This window comes from Odontomachus brunneus, unplaced genomic scaffold (genome assembly GCF_010583005.1).
Source record: "Odontomachus brunneus isolate Ranch 3 - 2012 unplaced genomic scaffold, Obru_v1 Obru_scaffold_090, whole genome shotgun sequence".
Taxonomy (NCBI): Eukaryota; Metazoa; Arthropoda; class Insecta; order Hymenoptera; family Formicidae; genus Odontomachus; species Odontomachus brunneus.
Genome location: NW_022639540.1, coordinates 111,562 through 133,926, shown reverse-complemented (window position 1 = coordinate 133,926; position 22,365 = coordinate 111,562). Strand labels below are relative to the sequence as shown.

General features: G+C 39.1%; 1 protein-coding gene across 6 annotated transcripts in view; it reads left to right on the top strand.

The window, feature by feature from the left end:
- Positions 1–22,365, top strand: part of LOC116848145 (sodium/potassium/calcium exchanger Nckx30C) — a 110,940-nt gene that overhangs the window by 47,579 nt on the left and 40,996 nt on the right. For 2 of the 6 annotated variants that reach the window (XM_032823943.1, XM_032823946.1), the window contains one exon: positions 5,003–5,285. In XM_032823943.1, the coding sequence (XP_032679834.1) occupies positions 5,003–5,285 (283 nt within the window). Of the gene's footprint in view, positions 1–4,999; positions 5,286–22,365 lie in introns of all 6 variants that reach the window. The other 4 variants (XM_032823942.1, XM_032823945.1, XM_032823948.1 and 1 more) reach the window with 3 other exon arrangements.

Sequence of the window (22,365 nt, the reverse complement as noted above, 5' to 3'; positions counted from 1 at the left end):
TATTCTCTCTGGGAAATGTTTTGCAATTATGTGATTTTATCGCGGAATTTTGAACGCCATGGGAGTGGCGTTCGGAACGACGATAATTAGTAAGCGGTTCATAACTGGTTTATATTGGTGTTAATCAGAATAAAAGTGTCAGCGACTGGTCATCTCGATGCGAGTCACGTTAACCACAAAATGGATATGGAGTTTATTAATGTCCATACGAGACATGTTTTTCGCGAGCCAGGAAATGCGACAACACTTCGTGGATATCCGGGACGCATGAAATACAGCGCATAATCTCTTACCTCGCTCTATAATTATCCGCCGCGTTAAATTTTTTATCGCCCCGACTCGCGGAGCGACGCTAATTTCGACGCGGTGCTCGCGCGCGCGGAAGGCGACTCGTAATTATAGGATTTCAGATTTAATAATACGGATTACGCGCCGCGCGCCCACGCGCGTAATTGTAACCTTCCCTTAAATATTTGAGAACTAATCCGCGAAAGTCGTCGCAGCACCGGGCGGTGCGCGACAATTTCGCCATAATTTCTGCGGTTACACGCTGTCTCGAAATTCAAATCGGAATCCGCAGACGCCTCTGGTAATTAGAAAGTTCATTACCCCGACAACGGAGTGACAACGGCAGAAACCCGTATCTCCGCTGTCGCAGCAGCTCTCGGCGGCTGCGTCGCGCCGGCTGGGCGCCGCCGAGGTCTCTCTCTCTCTCGGCTTTACCGCTTCAGACTTGTACCTATCTGCATTCGTATCATCGGCAGGTATCCGCCATTGATGGCAAAACCCACACGCAGCGCCCACTGGAAAAGCTCGTCGTCCTACGTCCCACAGCAGAAACTGACTCGCAGATAGCACAATGGCGATTGTAGTTTAAAATACAGAGCGCGCACAATGCGCGAAACAGTTTTAAATACCTCGTGCGCGGATTAAATATTGCATTGTTTGTTTTTTCCTCCTCTTTATGTCGGAACAGCCGTTACACTTCTTGTTTTATCACTTTTGTCGTCCCGCGCTTCACGCTCGCGACTCGATCTCTGAACTGTTTTAGATTTAATGTCATAATAGTCTCTCTGGAATGGCAGATCAGCATGTTTCAGATGAAATTAGACACAGACATACATGCGCGCACAACGCGCACACTTAAGACCGTTCGATTCAATTATACATTATAACATTTTGTAAAGAGGCGTCACACAGTATATTCTGAGCACAGAGTGTGTCTACAATAACATTATCGGCTAACACAATCTTCGCGAAACATCTTCGTCGCGCGGTGAACTATAATGCGTTACAGGCTATATTAGTTCCATTCTCTAATGAAATTACAACAGACTAAAACTACCTCCTTCTGCACTATCTTTCCTCGGAGTACCAACTCCGTATTCACGAGTGACATCCACCTCCAACGTATAAGCGTGTGGATATACATTCAAAAGAATATAATCTCACTCTTAGAGGATATCCTCTTATATACAGTCCTCAGAGGATTCTTTTAAAAAAAGGAAAATATTCTAAAACTTGAAAGGATTTCGTTTCTTATTTACAATACAAATCTTGCTCTTAACAAAAATTTCTCCCATCAGGGGAGTATTCTGCTTCAAATAAATATATTTCTTTTGATTCAAAAGGAAAAAAAGTTAGAATGAGATACACGGAGAGAATGTTATAGTAAATATTGCTCTACAATTTCGTAATCAAGGAATAGATCGACATTCTGCCGTAATTGACTATTGTTTCATCCCATATTTGCCATTTATATTTTAGAAACTGTGAAGTACGCTGTTAAAGTACGCTAGTAAAAAATTTACTATGTTTCTGACAAATTTTGTTATATTTCTTGCGAAATTTAGTATGTTTCTTAGCAAGACCTTACTGACAGTCTATTTCTAGACTACTAGAAAAATTTAATAAAATCGAAAAGAAACTATAATATTCTTTTCGTGTATAACTTATATAGTTGATCTATAATTAATAGTTCAGTTTTCAAAAAAAAAAAAAGAATAATCTGCTGGTAATTTTTGCTTAGAATATGGTAATAAGCTTTATTTAATAAAATAAGATATGACAAGGAATATCTTATTACTGAAGTATTACTTGATACTAATCTAAATAAAATAGGATATCACAAGGAGTATTTTGTTACTGAAGTATCATTTGATACTAATCTTGTAACTAAAACACGTTCACTTCGTGTTGATTCTTTTTTCAGAAGTATCTCTATCATTACTTTCTCGTCAGATCCACTGCTTCTACTCTTTCCACGGCGGGAACTCACATCCAATCGCGGAAATTTTTTATTTAACGCGATACACAACCGATTTAATTAAATCTCGGAATAGTAAATATGTACGTGAAGCATAGATAAGCAAAGAATACATAATACGGTAAAGGTAATAGTTGCATAAAAAAAGACAACGGGATTGTAGGAAACAACATTTTGCAATCAGAGTTCCTTTTTCCTGATGTTAGAATGTTTTCCTTCTAGTTTCACAGGAATCCCTCTCTCGAGACCATACATAAAAGAATATCCGCTTAGGATAATAAGATTACATCTTTTTTTGAATGTGGACACGACACTCGCTGGAAAATTTAACGAATCGCAAATCGAAGAGTCGTTGCGGAGTTTCTTCGCCGACGATTTTTCGTGAGGGAAGAAGAGAAGCAAGACTTCGGGTCGATCGAATCCGATTCTTTCGAGAAAGACGGCTTTCTCTTTCACCAGGTCTCGCGCATGTCCTGTACATATCGGAACTGTACACTTGCGTATTTAACATATTGCACCGGTGGCTTATTCCGTGGAATATTTATACAAGCCGCGACATGCGACGACCGCGACTGGCACAATGTCGTTCCGGGTAATATCATTATTTCGCTGCGCCGTGGAAGTTATTGCGAGACGATTCGCTAATGCGCGCCAAACGAAACTTCGTGGCCCGTCCATCGGATTTTACAATACCTCGCCGTCGTTTTTCAATAAAAATACCGCGAGAGAGAGAGAGAGAGAGAGAGAGAGAGAGAGAGAGAGAGAGAGAGAGAGAGAGAGAAGGAGAGAGAGTTCCGTTTTATCCTGTGAGAAACGAAGGTGAGAAGAAGAAAGAATAACAATTGAAAGTGAAAGATAACAATTGAATAAGAACGAGTTGCAACGCTTCGACAAACTTAAACGACACAGGACGATCTTACCCGCGTTATTTCGTTATACTACGCATTGTTGAGCAGCATTTCCATGTGTATGTGTATCGGACGCAGTTCGCGTTCGATAGGCCTCGCGGAAATGAAACAACAGCGCTACAAATCCAAATGTGTTATTTTCAAAAGAATTTCCAAAATTAGCCAGATATTAATAAAAAGAAATTAATAATAGTTAATTTTAAAACTAACAATATTCTGACTATAATATTTTGTAGATATTCACTACAATAAAATTGGACAGTGTAAAATTAAAGTTCTTGGTTTTATTAATTTTTGTTCATGAATATGACCATCATAGTGTAATCGTCAAAACACGGAAATAAAATGAAAATATAAATATATAAAAAGAGATAAAAAATATATATATTTTTTATACAAATGCAAGTATATTCAATATTTCCGCGTCATTTTATATTACATATAAAATATATTTTTAAGGAATAAATGTTTCGATTATTTTTCGGTCTTTTTCAATAGCTATTCTTTGCCGAAATTTAATGGTTAACTCTAAAATGGTCGAATTTCTGTTGAGAATGAATAATTCTATCGAATAAGATCGGAAAGCTATCCTTTGAATCATTAAGCAATGTATTAGCAATTAAAAAGAAAACAATTTAGAAACTAGCTAGTTAGTAGATTGATAATAATTCTCTAGAAATGCGGACTAGTTTCTCTGTCTATTTATTATCGAAGAGTCAGCCAAACTAAGTAAGATCTAGACAGTAATATTGGACAAATACTGAACAGTAACCAAAATTTCTGACTAGTTACTGACTACTTTCTAGCTGATTTTCTGGTTGAGTTTAAGTGGTTGATGAAATAAATATTAGAGAATGAGCTTCTCGAGCTTTCACTGAGTAGAAATTGCTCACGTCACTTTTTTATGGCTAGTCGACCAAAATCGGCCAGGAAAAGAGCCGACAGGATTGAGTAGGTAGGAGAGTTTGGCATGGCTCGTTCGCGAAGTAACAGAGTCAATTTGCTCGTGAATAAGGCAGAGCGAAACAGGCGCGCGACGGAATGCGCCGCCACCAGCGTTAGGTCTAAGTACACAACCGCGTGTTGCTTAAATATCGCGGTAGCGTTTGTTACCAGACAGCCACCGAGAGTGTTAATTATGTTCTGACCACGATAGTGTCCGCGGTTACGAAGCAAGTTTTAATCCCAGCGGTCGCCTCTCTCCGACCGACGCGCACCTGCAAATTTATATTCCGCGGGAGGTCGTTATTGCGACAATAACGAGCCTGATTAGAAACCTGACACAACCGCGCCGCTAATTATAAACGTTCTGAATTAGCCGCGATCGAATTAGTTACATGATGCGTGCGCGTAATAATAACGTAAGCGCGTGTCGCGCGTCCGCAACAGTTACTTGTCGCTGAATAAAATAACAGCAGTTGTGCAACGCGAATGGCGCGCTGCAAAAATCAATCAGCGAGATATCGCGGCGTGTGTGGGGTGGATAACAACGCGTTATCCCTCGGGTGTTGCCCCACGTCGTCGTGCGTCGCGACGGAGGGAAAGCTAATTACAATCCCCCATGCATCTGTGGACTCTCCTGAAACGGAGAAGTCCCGAGGTCCCGCTTCCGGTGAAACCATCATCTACTACCATCCGCTCTCCCAACCTGTCACACATATATACACACCCAAGCGTACGCCAACAAACAAACCCACACACACACGTGCACGCATCCCACACTCTCTTGCACACACAATAATAGAGTTTGACGACAAACGTTTGAGAACAAGGCGAATCGTGAAGCATCCATTGAGCGCCGAAATGGCGTCTGTGTGTGTTCCAGCAGCATCCGAACGCGACCAACAGTAGCGAGACGAGCGTGGGTGGTGTGTCGGGTGCGTGCGGAAGCAGCGGGATACCGGCGCCCGGGGAGGCCGGATGCAGCAGCAGGGGTGGCAGCAGCAGCGGTGCTGGCGGCACCGGTACCGGACAAGGTTGCGAACAGGGCGGCCACGGAGGGGGCTCGTCTTCTCATTCGACACGGGAGAGCCACGCCAAGTTCCGGCACGGCCTGCTGCAGCTTATGATCCACACGATCGATCCGCTCCACGACGGTCAGTCCCGCGCCGGTATACCAACTCCACACTCTATCACTCTCGCTTGCAGCTTCTTGGCTCGCTTTTGCGCTTAGCGGCACGCTGGTTATGTCGATGTGCGCTTGTACGTGTCTCTGTGTGCCCGTATATGCCTGTGCCATGTGAGTATGTGCGTCTGTTCGTCTCGACGCGTCTCTTCCGCGCGTTTCGAGAGAAACAGTATGTATATATGTATATGTGTACGTATATCGACACGTAAAAGCTATTCTACAATTGCGTAAGCGCACTCTTTTAAAGTGAATCAGTGAATAGTCACTGATATCAGTTGTAAGTATAGCACTGAGCAGTTTCAGCGCTGTACTTATAGCTGCAAATCGGTATATATTTACTGCTTTCAACGATGTTTCACTGATTCACTTTAAGAGAGTATGAACCAAAACGCCCACCAATCAGAGTGCTTTATTCATTGATTGCTTTATTCTGACTGGTTGTCATAATCACTTATAATCACTTACGATCACGCTTACACAATTGTAAAATGACCTTAATGGCGCGGAAAGCGCACTTCCACGACCTTTTCGTTTCCTTTCGCGTTTTGCGTCACGTCGCGTCGCCCCACAGCATGCTTCTATGTACTAATACACCCCCCACATCGTGGGTGGTAGCTGAAGCTCTCTCCATGGGACGATGTCGCGATTTCGCTGCTATTCTACACGAGTCCATTCTAGTCGCGAAGATTGATACAAGGAATGCTGCACCTGCGACCTTCTACATATTTCACACGCGGAGAAATGTAGATTCGCTATGTTCGAGAAGACACGTTTTTCCTTCTTCTTCGTGACAATATTGCACGTGGGATATGTAAGGTAGAAAGCACCAATGTCCAAAAACGTAATTCTGGACATACTTATTATTTTGGTCTTTCAATATTTCAACTTCCAACGTAATATACATATACATATATATACATGTATATACATACATATATCGAATATATACATATATTCTACGTTGAAAATTTAAATATTCGTATTTAAGGCTGCTGATAGTTCTCGCTTCTGATGTCATCAGTTAAGAGTAACGTCACGCTATAAGAAAAGGGGACGGAACTTGGGCTAAAACTGATAAAGAAAAAGCCAATGAGTACGCAAAATTCCTAACACAATGTTTTCAGTCTAATCCAATAGTAACAGGATACAATGAAGACGATATCGATGCACTTTTAGCATAGTCCTCTCAAACCAAAACTGTTATAAATCCTACTACTACTAAAGAAGTTGTAAGAACGATAAAGGAATTTAAAGAAAGTTCCAGGCTACGATCAGAGCTTCTAAAAAGATTACCAGAAAAAGTAATAATATACTTGACTATGCTATTTAATGCCATAATAAGAACGGCCTACTTCCCTGACCAATGGAAAGTCGCAACTATAATAATATGTCTAAAACCAGGTAAGCCTTCTAATGATATTAAGTCATATCGTCCAATCAGTCTTCTACCGGTCATCTAAAAACTTTTCGAAAAAGTCCTCTCCAAACTGAAGCTAATACTTGCAAAAAAGAATTTAATCCCGAACCATCAGTTCGGATTCAGAACGAAACACTCGACTACAGAACAAGTATACAAGATTATAGATAAAATCACAACAGCTTTCGAAAGGAAAGAATACTGCTCGGCCGTATTCTTAGACATACAACAAGCCTTTGACAGAGTCTGGCACAAAGACCTCTTCTACAAATTAAAAAAAACCTGCCCAATAAAATGTACCAATTGCTAAACTGCTATTTGATAGAAAGAATCTTCCAAGTGAAGCAGCAGGACGAACTTTCCAACTTCTATGAAATAAAAGCAGAAGTCCCACAAAGATCGGTCCTTGGCCCAGTCTTGTATACTATATACACTGCTGATCTACTAGAAAGTGAAGAGATAATGACTGCCACATATGCTGACGATACAGCAATAATTGCGATCCATGCTAACGCTGCGGAAGCTTCCGTAAAGTTGCAGAAAAAATTAGATGCAATACAACAATGGTTAAATAAGTGGCGGATCAAGGCGAGTCCTGACAAATCTAACAACATTATCTTCACGTTAAGAAGAGGAAACTGCCCAATAGTACGATTCTAAAATCAAGAACTACCAGTGATCTTTACAGTAAGATACCTGGGAATGTATGTTGACCGCCGCCTTACGTGGAGAGACTACATTAAGTCAAAACGAGCGGAATTAAACTTACGACTCAGTAAACTAGGATGGCTAATTGACAGACGATCCTCACTCACACTCAACAATAAGTTACTAATATATAAATATATATTAAAACCAGTCTGAACCTATGGACTTGAGTTATGGGGAACAGCAAGCACCTCAAACATAGAAGTAATTCAACGCTTTCAAAATAAAGCCCTACGCGTCATATTTAACGCCCCGTGGTTTGTCCGCAACAGTGAAGTTCATGAATATGATGAAATACATACTATAAGAGATATAATACAACAGTCCAGTGTGAGATACCGCAGTAGACTTGAAAGGCACGAAAAGTCCTGGCACAGGACTTACTCATTGAAGCTCAAACAGATGACTTAAAAGAAGGAGAGTTCCGGACTTAGTCGATTTTTAATAACTACTTAAATTTTGTAATATTTATGACGATGAAAATCAAAGGATGATTCACCTCTAAAAACCAAGATTAGCACAACTCATTCGCTTATGGTCCAGCTGGACCGATTATAAAATATCCCGGAAGAAAAAAAAAATATTTCAACTTTCAACATATATATACATGTATATATATATATATATATATATATATACATATATCGAATATATACATATATTCTACGTTGAAAATTTAAATATTCGTATTTAAGGCTGCTGGTAGTTCTCGCTTCTGATGTCATCAGTTAAGAGTAACGCCACGCTACTCTTAACTGATAACATCAGAAGCGAGAAAACGCTTACCTAAAATTCTTGCACACTATTTTTAAATAAAAATATGTTCATATGAAAGAACACTTTAGATTATTTGAGCATCCTTGCAAAATACTCCGAAAATCATCCTTTTCTTTTGACAGTCAGTGAATGAACCGTAAAATTAACGTGACATGCAACCCTTTTCTTTAACTTTTTCTTACAATTTAGTGATGTTACAACTATTTATTTATTTTTGATTTTACAACTATTTGTTGACTGTAAAAGAAAAAGAATACTTTTCGAGGCATTTTGCAAGTAAGTGATCTAAAATGTTCTTTCATTCATTCAAATATTCATTTTATTTGAAAATAGCATGCGAGAATTTTCAGCTTGTTATTTCCCGTTTTTGACGATCCAACGATAGTCTCAAATATAAGTATTTAAACTTTCAACATGGGGAATATATGTATATATACCACACATATGCGTATACAATTGATGTTAAACGTTTAAATATTTCTAATAAATATATAATATATTTAAATATATCGTGTTTTTATATAAAGACCAGAACAATAGCAATGTACAGATTAAATGTGTCCGAGGATTGGCTCTTCCATCTTATTCCCAAAGCGACGAGATATCGTCGATGCGGATCCTCGTCCGCGATATATAGCAAATGAATCGCATAAATAGACAGTTGAAACATTCGGAAAATCAGACGCGACGATTGGAACGGTCGTGACACGAACGTGTCGGGCGACTAGCGGCGATAACGAAGTTTCCACGAAATTCTAAACGAACATTAATAAACGCTCGATCGAGTCCAATTAAGAACGGCCCCGCGGTGGAGTGACGCGAAACGCAGCTCTTTGGGATTTTTTTTCGCCGGCAACGCAATTTCACCGCAAATGCAAATTAGGGACTGAAATTTCTCTTTGTCGCGACAATAGCCAATCGTTTGTGTGGGTATCGGGCGAAAATCTGTTGCGATCTAATCCCAGTGCGTCGTAGATTCGGTCGGTAAAGGAAACCTGTCGACTCGTCGACCATCAAAACGATCGTGTTGCGAATATTATCTCGGCAGAATTCCCGTCCCGCAATCGCGATCTTATCCGACGCGATTTTATTTTCTACGCGTGTTGGCTTGCAGAATTGATAGTCGACTTTCTTGTGTAATAGTGGCGCCGCGGGCGAACTGAACCGGCGTGCTTGCGAAAACTCATTCCGACGACATATTCCTGAGATGAGTCACGGAATTTCCGAAAGCTCGACGGATAAAGTAGTTTTTAAATGTAGAATTACGCGAGCGTTTAATAAAAGCCCGCGGCTTCCTGCAGACAGACAGATAGACAGACAGACAGACAGACAAATATTCAAGATTCTTAAAAAATTCCAGCGCGCGAGAGGAAATTCGTTCTCGCTACTTAGATGTCCCTAATTCCTCGACAAGTGAGAGACTTTGCGGCTGAGCTCAACTAATAAATTCGCAAATTTGCGGTAAGAAGCAGTGAATAATTTCTAAAAATTCAACGAGTTATATTTGAATCATTCCAACCTGGGGCAGATTTAACGGGTACGCTATTTTTCCCAGTCGTCGATAATTCGTCTCATTCGGGAGATATATATGTATATTTATTATTCCACATATGACGAGTTATTATTGCGCTTCATGTGACCTCCGATACTTATAACCTTCATGCAATTTTTACGTTAAGAAGGGAAACGCGGAAAGAGCACCGTCCCATTTAGTTTAAAAGTTAAGTCGTTCGACCACCTTGTCGTGCGAGGAGAAACTGGCTTGACACTCACGTAGAAGGAATCGTACGCGGAAGCACATTGGAAGGGGAGCTTCCGTGGATTCACTCTACCCGCGGATTGTCAGGTCACACATTAGACAGCATCGGTCACATTACGTCTATGTTGACGAGCCAGCTCTGGAAATGTGCGTGAAATAAGGACGGTGCACACATTTTCGGAGGGTGCGCGTCGACCAGCCGGTCGTCGATGACGCGGTTTCACGAACGCGTCACCGAGCGTAGCCGTGAAACGGTCCCGCCATGCATACATGTTATATCGCTTGTTTGTCGGACCTGCAACATGCATGCTATATTGATCGCAACGGCGAAAGGCCCTTAATGCACGCTGCACACTGTACTCGTGATGCGTAAAGGGCGGCGTTTCCCGACGCCTCTTTGACTTTTTACATGTACGCACAGAAAAAAAATATTGCATTCGAGCGAGTGTTATTCGTTTCGTGTATTTCACAAGTTTGCGCATCCGCAAATCTGCCATAAGCTCATCACAAGCACCAAGATACATTCTGAATCCTAGCAGGTTTAATACTCCAACAAAGAATATTAAATTAAGGCAAAAATTTGGTTTGTCTGTTACATAGAATCGAACCAATTTTTTCTTCCACGAATTTTTATAATATTCTTATAAACAGAATAAATACTTGATTAATTAGCAGATTCTCAGATGCACTCAAAATTAAGTTAAAAAAGCCAATAAGAGCCCATGAAGGATATCGATTGTGAGACAATCGCTCCACCCGCGAATTAAGATCAAGAAATAATAGCACTCCAACAAAGTTGGATTTTTTAAGGTGTTCAGTGCTTCATTTCTTGGTTCGTTTGTGGATGTAGCGTGTTTTGTGACGAACATCTTGCGTGGGCTGTTATTGATTTTTTTGTGTAAGTTTGATTAAAGAAAATCTATTCTTCTTTTGAGTACACGATAATGAACTTTCCTCAAATGTGTGATGTCATGATTGTAATTTTAAGACTAATGTTGAAAAAATATTCTTTGTTAAAGACAATTATTACTTAAAAGAAAGAAGATAAAATGAGCAATCGCTTTTCTCTCAGCAGTAAAGTGATATTTTTCTGTCTCTGTCTACATAGAAAAATGCATATTGCATTCAAGTGAACGTTACTTGTTTTAAGTAAGTTTGTAAGTTTATGCATCCACAAGTCTATCATAAGTTCATCACAAGGATCATGTTTATTCAAAATACATTCTGTGGCCGGTATTCATAGTCCGGTCTTATATTTGACATTGCCTTAAGTCCATTTTCAGATGTCCCGTATCTGGTGAAATGATTTGTACAGCATCTGAGGATGAACTGAGAACGATCTTAAGTACAAGATCTGACTATGAATACCGCCGTAGATCCTAGCCTAAATTCAGCATTTCTATCAAGTATACTAAATTAAAAGATAAATTCGATTTGTTTGTAGAATCGAACCGACATTTATTTTATAATATTTATTTTATAATATTCTTGTAAAAAAAATAAAGTTTTCTGTTGAGTACACGATATTAAACTTTCCTGAAATTTGCAATGAGTATATCTCAAGATTATTATTAAAAAAAAATATTTTCTATGGAAAATAATCATTTAAGAGAAAGAAGGTAAATTGAGATAGCTGCTTTCCCTCAGGCGAGGATTGATGCCTTCCTGTGTGTAGAGCGCACGGGGACTCGTTGATTGGCGAATAATATTTCGCGCCGAGTTAGCCTCGCGATAAATATGCAAAGTATTATATTGGCGTTGCACCTGTGCTATGCGAGCCCGATAAAAGTCCCGCTCGCTGGAATTTTGTATCGAGCGCCCTTACGGCTTAATTGGTTTAAATTTTCACTGTGTTCGGATACGTCCAAAAATAGCTATCGATGACGAACGTGATCGCCGGGTCGTGCCTCAGGCTATAGCCGCCCGTTAATAAATTATTCGTCAAAGATTGGAAGCGTAGGAAAAGGAGGTAAAGAGAGAGAAAGAGAGTGGGGAGGGAAGAGAGAGGAAGAGAGGAAGAGCGACAGTGTCTGTGATACCCTTCGTTCTAAATTATTGGCGTCAGGCCCGTGAACGTTTAGCGCGCGCGTCACGTCATTCGATCGCATTCATCGCAATGCTAATTCGGACATCCTCGCTTATGCGGCATCGAGGCGCGAAAGCTCGTTGTATTTAACGCGACCAAGGACGGCGCTTCAAAGAGGCCCGCATAGTGTTTGCCGATCGAAAAGGCCTCGTTTACATTCGCGTACCGTGCGCGTTCCTCGTTCACTCCGTAAGTAAATACACTCCATTCAGGCATTCAATTATTTTTACACACTGCCACACGTGTCCGTGTGCGCGTATGACTGAATATTTCATGGTAAAAACGCGCGTGCGTTTACCGCGTGCAGCCGCCAATACCGCGACGTTTACGGTCACGTCCCGCGGGACGTTTGTATCGCTGCGCGTGACAATTCGTATCGCCGTCCGTAACCCGAAGAACTGCAGGCCGACATTAGGGGCTGCAGGCTTTCACACACAAATTGCCGTAGCCGTAACGTAAGACATACCGTAAGAATTTACCAATTATGATCGAATATTTATAAAAATGACGGCCTTACGATTTGACGATTCTTAACGTGATTGGTCAATTCTTACGGTACGTCTTACGTTACAATTAAGGCAATTTGTGTGTGAAGGCCCTTCACGCCTTAAATTCATATAACAGTAACGTAAGACGTATCGTAAGAATTGACCAACCAAGTATTCATAAAAATAACGACCTTACGATTCGACGTGACTCGTCAATTCTTACGGTAAGTCTTATATTATGGCAATTTATGTGTGAAGCCTAGTAAGTTTTAGCCTTAGTGGAAATTAAACCTCGTCAGTGTCCAGCCACGAGATAGTAAATTTATATCTAATATACTAGTCAGTGATATAATATGCTCACTTCTCTTAGTGGCTTAATAATATATAAATCAGCTAACTGATGATTAAACAAACGGAATTACAGTTATGAGATGAAAATCACAGAACGACAGAAATACAGTTATGAAATGAGAATTATAGTATGAAATGAAAAGCCATAGTAATGAAAAACCAAGTAGCCAGTAATGTTACGCTCAATCCTGCTTTTTGGACATTTTCGTGAAATTAATGTAACCTCAATTTTGACCTATTACTTCATTTTGAAATGTTGATTATGATATAGTAGTTAGATTATGTATCTCTGAGAGTAGACAGAGCACGCCATCGACTCTGTCATATTCTCTGGCATATATGTAATCTCTAGATAACGGCACAAAACCGATTCTACATTTCAGTGAATAATCAAGCAGTGATGAATTAGTGTGACGAACTAAAAAATTTTTAATCTAGTCTATACTAGCTTTTGGTTTAGGTCGACTAGTTACATTTCTACTCGACAGATCCGCGCGCAAATCGCTGATCCGGCTGAACAATGAAGATTTGCCTCGGGACGATTAGGTGTGAGTCATAAGCCAAATCTCGATTAATTGCCGCGCTAAGGCCCTCGATTACATTTTGAAGGGGGCGAACAGTCGATTTACAACAGTCGGATCGTACAGCTAATCGATAAGGGCCTCGAGCTGACATACCGAGTCTGTGGAGATGTGGCTGCCTTTGTTTGGGATGATCGCAGCATTTACGATCGGCTATCGCAAACGGCTCGCCATACATTCGAGTCCGATATAAACGAGCGTCCTTGCACCTGCGCTCGCCGATCATTGAATTAACGATTGTTTCCCGCATGCCTCGAACCGGGCATATCCGCGCTTCTGCCAAGTCATGCCGACCAGTGTGGCTTTCGAGAGTGGAACAAAAATCGCCAAAATCTCATTTCGTTCGCTGGGGGAACTACGAGAGAGTAGCGCGATGATGTATCGACGAGATTGGCACGTCGAAAGATTAAGGAATTTGTAAAGCATCAAAGAAATCACTTATACACTGAGAGAAAAAATATTTGGAAAATTTAAAAAATGTTTATATTTGCGGTGAGTACTAATAACATATCTATTACTAAATCGAAAAGCTTTTACTTAAATAGAGTAAACAATTGCTTTCGTGAAAAGCTAAGATTTTTTAAGAAAATGTATATATTTTCTTATTTGAAAAAGTTATGTTAGCATAATTAAATGTATTATTAATATCATCACGAATAAATATTTCTTAAATATTTTTTTTCTCAATGTAAACTTATTATTCATCGAACACAATTACGTTTCTATAGATTTATTTCACTAAGTAATAAATGTTAAATAAATGTTAATTTGAAAGAAAGTTGAAATGGATATATATACACAATGTTACAAACTCGAAAAAAAATATTATATTTTTTTTCGTATTAACCATTTAAGGCCCAAGCATCGATCCCGTTCGAGTAAAATTCTTGTCTTCATAAAACAGTCTTGAAAGATGCTCCTGATGAAGAGTTTTGTGCTTCGAACAAAAATGACCGTCGAGAGGCATAATTTTCTAAATGTTTTAATTATATATATTCGTGTTTGCATGTATGCTTCACTTACAGAAGTTAATAAATTTTATATAATCATGATAAAATGAAAACAAAAGCGTCAAAAGCGTTTGTACTTTAAGATGACATTGATAAAGATTTGAGAACAAAACCCGAGTTAAAATTTTGGCTCTATATTGAGTCTTGAATTCAACAACGCAGTAGTAGCTAAATTAGCAAAGTAGGTTTAATTCTAATGATGCTATTTGTTCCTACTTTGACTCTGCTGATGTCCGAAATTTTTCTTTTCACTTTCTTTAATGTCAAAATAGCTGTTAAATGGAATAGTGAGGCTAAAAATAGGATCAAAATTTCGACTCGGAAAATTTTCTTACTTTTTGTTCGTGAAAAACTTTCTACAATTTCATTACTATATTGGTTTTTTCAACGGGAAAATTACTGTTTTACTGTTTGGGACAAAGAATATAGTTTTAGGATGGATTGATATTATATCAACGGAATCATTACATTGCTAATATAAAGGATTTGAAGAGGATCCAAAGTAAGAGAATGTACATAATTATATGCTCTGGGTCTTAAAGGATCGATATTTCATTCGCGCATTAATCGATCTAATAGAGATGCGCAGAGATATATAAGTGTTTAAATATATATATATATATATATTTATATATTTCGAGTATTACTGTAAATTATATATGAAACTTCCAGCGCTATATTTTCCAAAACAGTCAATGATTCTGAAATTGGTTTGAATTAACCCTTTAACGGCCGACTTTTTTATAGTAATTTGACATATTCAAAACATGCTGGATCTGAATACAGAGGTGTTCAATGTGGGGAAAATGAATTTTCAAATTTTTCCTGCTCTTTAAAGCAACCCTTAGATGAAAAAACCATCCCTGATGCTTAAAAAATTGTAATTTTTGTTGTTGTTGTTTCCTATTGCTGTAAATGGAAGAATAAGTATTGAGAAATACGTATATTTGAAATGAGAACCTTGCGGAGCATTCCTACCCTCATAAACAACCTCTAAAGTGAAAGTATCTGTAGAATTCAGAAAATTGTAATTTGACTAGCAATTATTTAATGCTCATTTATTTTACTTCATACACACTCTTAAAGTTGGCTAAGAAGCTAAATAAAAAAAAATCGTTCAATCCAAACTGACATAGTATTAATACGTGCGCACGTCAGATGCGCAATATTATTGCAGTATACTTGAATAAGTTTCATACTTCCCAGTGGTGTCTTCCAATATCCTCCAATATTGTTTTATATTCTTTTATAATTAGAACCGACCGGAATGAAATTGCGAAAGAGATGTCGAAAGATACCTGATGACTGTGCAGAAATTCCATCTGATCCAGATGATTTAGAGATAGAAAGTGATCTTCTATTAAATGAAGATGGATCAAACGATTCCTCTTCAAGCGATGAATCTGTTTCAGATTGTGACGAAGTTAAATCACCTGACCCTGAAGTTTATAACAATGAAGGTTGGACAGAAAAAGTTGATGGATTGATTCTCTATGATGTGATTGAAAAAAATCCAGAAGTTTTAGTAGATTTGGAAAACAATAAGTCTGAAATTAATTACTTCCTTTCAATTTTCAGCGAAGATTTAATGAATGAAATTGTTTTACAAACTAATATCTACGTTGCTCAAAAAAACCCACAACCTAAGACGAAGAATTCCAACATCTGATGCATGGACTGATATCACTCTAAAAGAAATAAAGCTTGGATTGGAATGCATATTCTAATGGCAATTCATAAGCTCCCTACATTAGAACTCTATTGGAGTTCGAATCCGACATGTAACCGTTTCAAGCAGATCACTGCAATGATGCATCTGAATAATAATGAAAATAATCTTTCAAAAAAGGACCCGAACTATGACAAGTTGTATAAAGTTAGGCCTGTCATTGAGAATCTGAATAAAGCCATCAAGGAGGTTTATAAGCCTTCGAATCTAGCTGCAGTGGATGAATCTATGATCCTTTTCAAAGGACGCTCTTCACTGAAGCAATATAACCCAATGAAGCCTATAAAAAGAGGGTATAAAGTTTGGTGTCGAGCAGATTCGAAAACAGGTTTTGTTTCCAAATTTGAAGTATATGGTACACAGGTCACATTTAAATACTTTTGGTAATGACACACTAGGAGAACGTGTAGTATTGAATTTGACTGAAGATTTGAAGCAATCTAACACTTTAGTTGCATTTGATAACTATTTTACAACGGTGCGACTCATGTCTCGCCTACATAGTAATGGGATCTTTTTTGTTGACATTATAAGATCTAATCGAAAAGGACTTCCACCCATGATGATGGAGAAAAAGAAAATGCAGCGGGGTGATTTTGATTTCCGAAGTAAGGGTATTGTTACAGCCATTAAATGGATGGGTTCGAAACCTGTGACACTTTTGTCAACAGCGCACAGTCCTAAAACAACAAAAGTTTTGAGAAAAAACAAGGATGGCACAAGACAGAATGTTTCTTGTCCTCTTGCAGTTGCATCTTACAACTCAATAATGGGAGGAGTTGACAAATTTGATCAACTGAAGGAAAGATACACTATCGGGAGATGGTATACGCTCTCGGAAGTGGTGGTATAGAATCTTCTATTTTCTCATTGATCTAGCCATTGTTAACTCATACATCATGTACAGAGTCCACCATGATGCCGATTCCTGCCAGAAACAATTGGATTTCCACATTCATTTAGCTAAACAACTGTTAGAAAACTGTTCTTTTCGAAAGCGAATCGGGAGGTCATTGAGCTTCTTAGCGAAAAAGAAAAAAAGTATGCCAAATGTTCCAGATTGAGAACCGTTAACGTTGGTAAGCATATACCTATCACAATAGAGAGTCGGAGAAGATGTTGATTGTGTAGCACTAAGGATATACACACAGGAAGTACGCTCAAAGTTTCTTTGCAAGGCTTGCGACGTTCCTCTTTGCATTGATCCTTGTTTCAAAAGATTCCATGAATGAAAAATAATTTGGTTACCAGAAAGATTATTAGAAGCGAGGGAACTTACACTGAACAAGCACCCCATACGTGAGAGACAAGGGGACTCACGCTAAACAAGCACTCCAACTTGTGAGAAGCAAGGGGACTAATATTCGGGAAGTACTCCGTTATTTTAGAAAGATTTTCCTATTTACTTTCAAATTTTCAATCGCCACACTCATGATATTCGATTTCATCCCTAAAAGTTCTCCAAAACTGGTTTTATTTCGAATAAACCTTCTTTAAAGTAATTTTGATATCTTTCCAAAACAAAATATGTATATACTGGAAATAAATGTCCGTTTTCAGGAACGTTACTTTAGTCGGGGTATATTTTGGTGTATCATCTCTGTTGGGGTGGTTTTTTTCTGGATTTTTTTTGCATACACTTTCGATGTCACTCCAAATGCCGATGTCACAGATCGGCGTAGGGTGGAAAAAAAATTCTGTCAAAAAGTTATAGGTGTTCTTCATTTTTTCACAATTTCTGCAAATTTTAATAGGGTGTATAGCTGGAGGGGTGCAACCCTCATACTCATCGAATTTTTTATATATAGATACATCCTTCTCCTTTCAAATAAGACCAGAACGAGGGCGATATGTTAATTTTTATGGAAATTATGATTTTTTAAAGAAGATGGTACGTATATATACCACTGGCTGTTAAAGGGTTAATCGGTATTTAATTTTTAATATCATAGTAATTTCTTATGAAAATCCTAATTTAGTTTACAAGAGATTAAAAATAGAAATTAAATAATAACACGCCAATCACAAGCGTAAAAAGTGTCAACTTTAATTTCAAATATCTCAACTGCCGAATGGTCAATCTCTTTCTGATTGCACGAGCAGTTCGATAGTACTTCTATTTACATGTAGTGCAAGTTTCAATGGATTCCTGATAAGCACATTTTGCCTTACAAGCTGCTCAAGTGGGCGCAATACGTGTATGGCTCGTGCACGCCGAGAGAGCGGGCCATGTCTCTCCCCTCTTTCCCCCTTTTGCCCTTTTTTCAATTCGACAAGGACTGGAAAATAAATGCCAGTCCGTATACCGTGATATTTCTCTCTCTTGTTCGCGGTCAGCCTTGCCCGTGTGTGCATTTATAGATCGAAACGCGCGCCTGAACCTGGCAGCATTATTTCGCCGTGGACCCGTCGCCGCTGTGTGTGTGTGTGTGTGTGTATATATGTGTGTACGCGCGAGTACACGTAGGTATTAACAAAGGCGTGAAAAACGCGATAACGTTTCCATTTTCTAAACGGCCCGGATCACCGGATCGTCCCGAATTTCAGCGAGAGCGTCGGAAAAGCGTCGAACGTTCGCGCGAACGTTACCGCGGCAGCAGCGTTCGTGCAAACGGCGAGTCTTAACGCGGCTCTCCTGCCTGAGACCATCGGCATCGATTTCGGCACGGTAAACAGACAATGAATAAAACAGAACGGCGGCCCGTTCGACGTGTCGAGTGTGTGCACATTCGCGTGTGAGACGCAACAAAAAATCACATCCGCGGAGTGTGAGGCCGCTTAAAGTGCGATGTACCGTTTAATTTTGTTTTGCGACACCGGTTATCACTTCGGCGGGTAACTCGAACGAAAACGTTTGTTATCGCTCATCGATGTGGATGCACTGCAATGAACCTCCTTTTTTTTCGCGTACGAATGTCGACTCGAAATCGCCGCATGGGAATTTTTTAAAGTTTCCTCCGATGCGACATAGTTTCCGTTTTAGAATGATCAAATTTGTCCCAAAATTTGTTATCCCACTATGATATCATTGGGGAATTCCATTCTTGTTTCAAACATGGGTTCTCTGTCTAGAAATAGAGATACTATGGGGACCGATGCTTCTTTGCAGGCAGAAACATCAGTATACTTTTATCAAACGAGGAATTTTTCTATCGACCATTCTATTCAATAGAATAAAAATCAAAAGAACAAAATATTTTTAAGACATTATGAGTATTTTACTCATTGTTACAAATAAAATTATTTGATGAAAGTTAACATACATTTTGTTCAATTCTAGTGTAAAATAAAAATCAGAAATAATATTGGAAAAATAAATAATTGGGATTTCTACTTAGAATTGCATGTCTGAAATATTCTAACCAGAGCTTCCCCCGCATAGAAGATTTCTTAGGATCTAATTGAGATTCACTCCGATTTCTCAAAAGCACAATTTTAAGTGGAAAACTCAGATAAATTTTATTTTCCATACTGAAAATTTTACCAAAGTTTTATTTTTTATTTATATCTTTTATTTATTTTGATAGAAATATCTGAAACGCTTTAAATATTTATGCACACTTTACAAATATAAATACTTAAAAAGGGTAAAGACCCAACTGTTTCAAATGTTTTAACCTTTTTTTGAAATAAATTATAGATCAGAATTGAATAAAACAATATACTATATATTATATTTTTTGTTTAAATATAAAATTTTAGCATAAAATTAAACATTCATGTGTATTGTAATTATTTATAATTATCGATAAGATGTAGTAAGAATGGCCATACAACAGTATATTAAAAAAAAACATATTTTTTTAATAAGAATAAATATTCTATATTTAAAAAAAAAACAGATCTTAAATTTTTATAAATCATAATTATGAAAGTTTTAATTATTTCTCTATCACTCTCTGCCCCTCTCTTCCTTTCACTCTTTCTCGTAACTGTTTTTCTGTCTTTAGATTTTCTATTTGAAGTCACATCTTTAATTATTTGGGAAATCGAAATAGATCTAAAAATTCAATCTTAGAAAATTTACATACATATACATGTATACTATATACATGTATATAGTTGAATGAATGGGATTCCCAATTAGTATCGCAAAACGGTACATCTATTTGGAATAAATTTGGATAATCTGATTGGAATCTGTGCTAAACGTGGAAATGTAGGAAATTTCCATACGGACCATAATTATTTTGGGGCATCGAACTGGATCCCATTTTGGTTCCAAGAAATTTCCTGTGAGGGAGCCATCACTATTTCAGGTAATCGAACTGGTGCTAAATATATTTTGAGAATTCTCTATGCGATTTTCTCTCCAAGGAGTACGATTTTAGACCCCTATCGGCGTGTTACACATGATTCTCTTTATTCGTCGGCGTTCGCTCGGCAAAATGCGCTGATCGACGCGTCGCAGTTCGCACGAAGGGGTCGTCCAAACGATGGTCACCCTTTTCTTCGTGCAACGGCGCGTGACCTGACCCATTTGCGCGACCGTCTTTGGCTCAGCCCGTACGTTCGTACACACACGTACACCCATACACACACAAGACTTCGAGATCAATCCTGCGAGAGATTGCTGACTCTCGTTCATGGATTAGGATTTTTATTAAGGGATATTCTCACGCTCGTTCGTGGATTAAGATTTTTATTAAGGGGTATTCTCACGTTTGTTCGTGGATTAGGATTTTTATTTAGGGGTATTCTCATGCTCGTTCGTGGATTAGGATTTTTATTCAGGAATATTGTCGCTTGAGATATCGTTTTATATGTGATTTTAAAAAATTTCTTTTTCTTTTTAAGAAGCTACAAATTTCTTTTTCTTTTTAAGAAGCTACAAGACATACAACTCTATGGTTTTGCACAAATATTTATTTATGCTTTAACTATAGTATAATAATACACTAAAATCATTCCAAATTCATACACCACGTTAATCCAAGCATCCACATATTTGCAAAGTCTAATCAAGTCTTCGATCCGCTGTACTGAATTCAGCTGTTGACAAACGCCATCGCACGAATTCGTTTAAGAATCTGTCTCCATAGGAAGAGGCGGTTGTCTCGTCGTTTTTGAGGATAAGCGTGCGATTATTCGACTAGATCGCAGCCAATAATTTCGAGCATCGAGCGGTAGTCTGTGGGAAGAAAAGATCGACTCCGGCTCGGCGTCGTGTTTGGCAAAGTTTGTTCGTCCAAAGTTTCTCCGAAAGTGTCATTCGAAGAGGCAGAATGACGCTGCCGGGCGGCAATTATCGGCCATTCGGCGATTATCGTTAAAGGTGGATTGCGACACACTGCGAGTCTGTCGCGATTATTTCGCGGAGACGGCAGCGGAGATCCCGACTTCGCGTTCGACGCGCGACAATAAACGTTTAGCGATTCGATCCGAGTATTGCAAGGATATCGAAAAGGACGGGGTAGTAATCGATCCATTGTACTGGCGACAGTCATAACCGATATTACATGCCGAGCGATTCCGCCTTACGTCGATAAGTGGCGGATTTCGATAAGTCAGCCCTCGCTGTTCCGTTATTCCGCGACGATTGTACCTCGTGCCTGTCGCGTGCCCGTTGCTGTCGTCACGTTTTCACCCGGACGACACACATTCGCGTATTCCCGCACACAATTTGAACGTCCCCGCTGTAATTCCCGCGAATTAATGCGGAAAATTTAATTAAAACCGTCTCGTCATTACGTCGATATGATCTCCCGTTGAAAAAAGGAAAAGAAGGGAGAAAAAATCACCAACGGCGATCTCCTGAGAATATCTCGCTGAGGTTATATATCGGTACTTACCGTAAATTACCTCTTTTCTCCCGCGCGAATCGTAACGTTTGAGCGTTTTGCTGGATCCGTGCGGCTCCCGCGTTAGTCCGAGACGTATTCACTCTGCGGGAAAAAAGAGGAAAACGCGGCCACCCGACGTGGAACGCGCTCGGCTTGTATCACCAGAGGCGCGATGGCTGCGGCCATTCAGGCCGGTAGGATGTTAATTTTCAGCATCGATCTCCCTCGTGCTGCCGAGGGTGTCCGAAAACGAAACGAAGCTCGTGTATCTTCGCTCGTCTCTCCCTCCCTGCCTCTCTCCCTTCCTCTCTCTCTCCCCCTCTCTCTCTCTCTCCCTCTCTCTCTCTCCCTCTCTCTCTCTCTCTCTCTCTCTC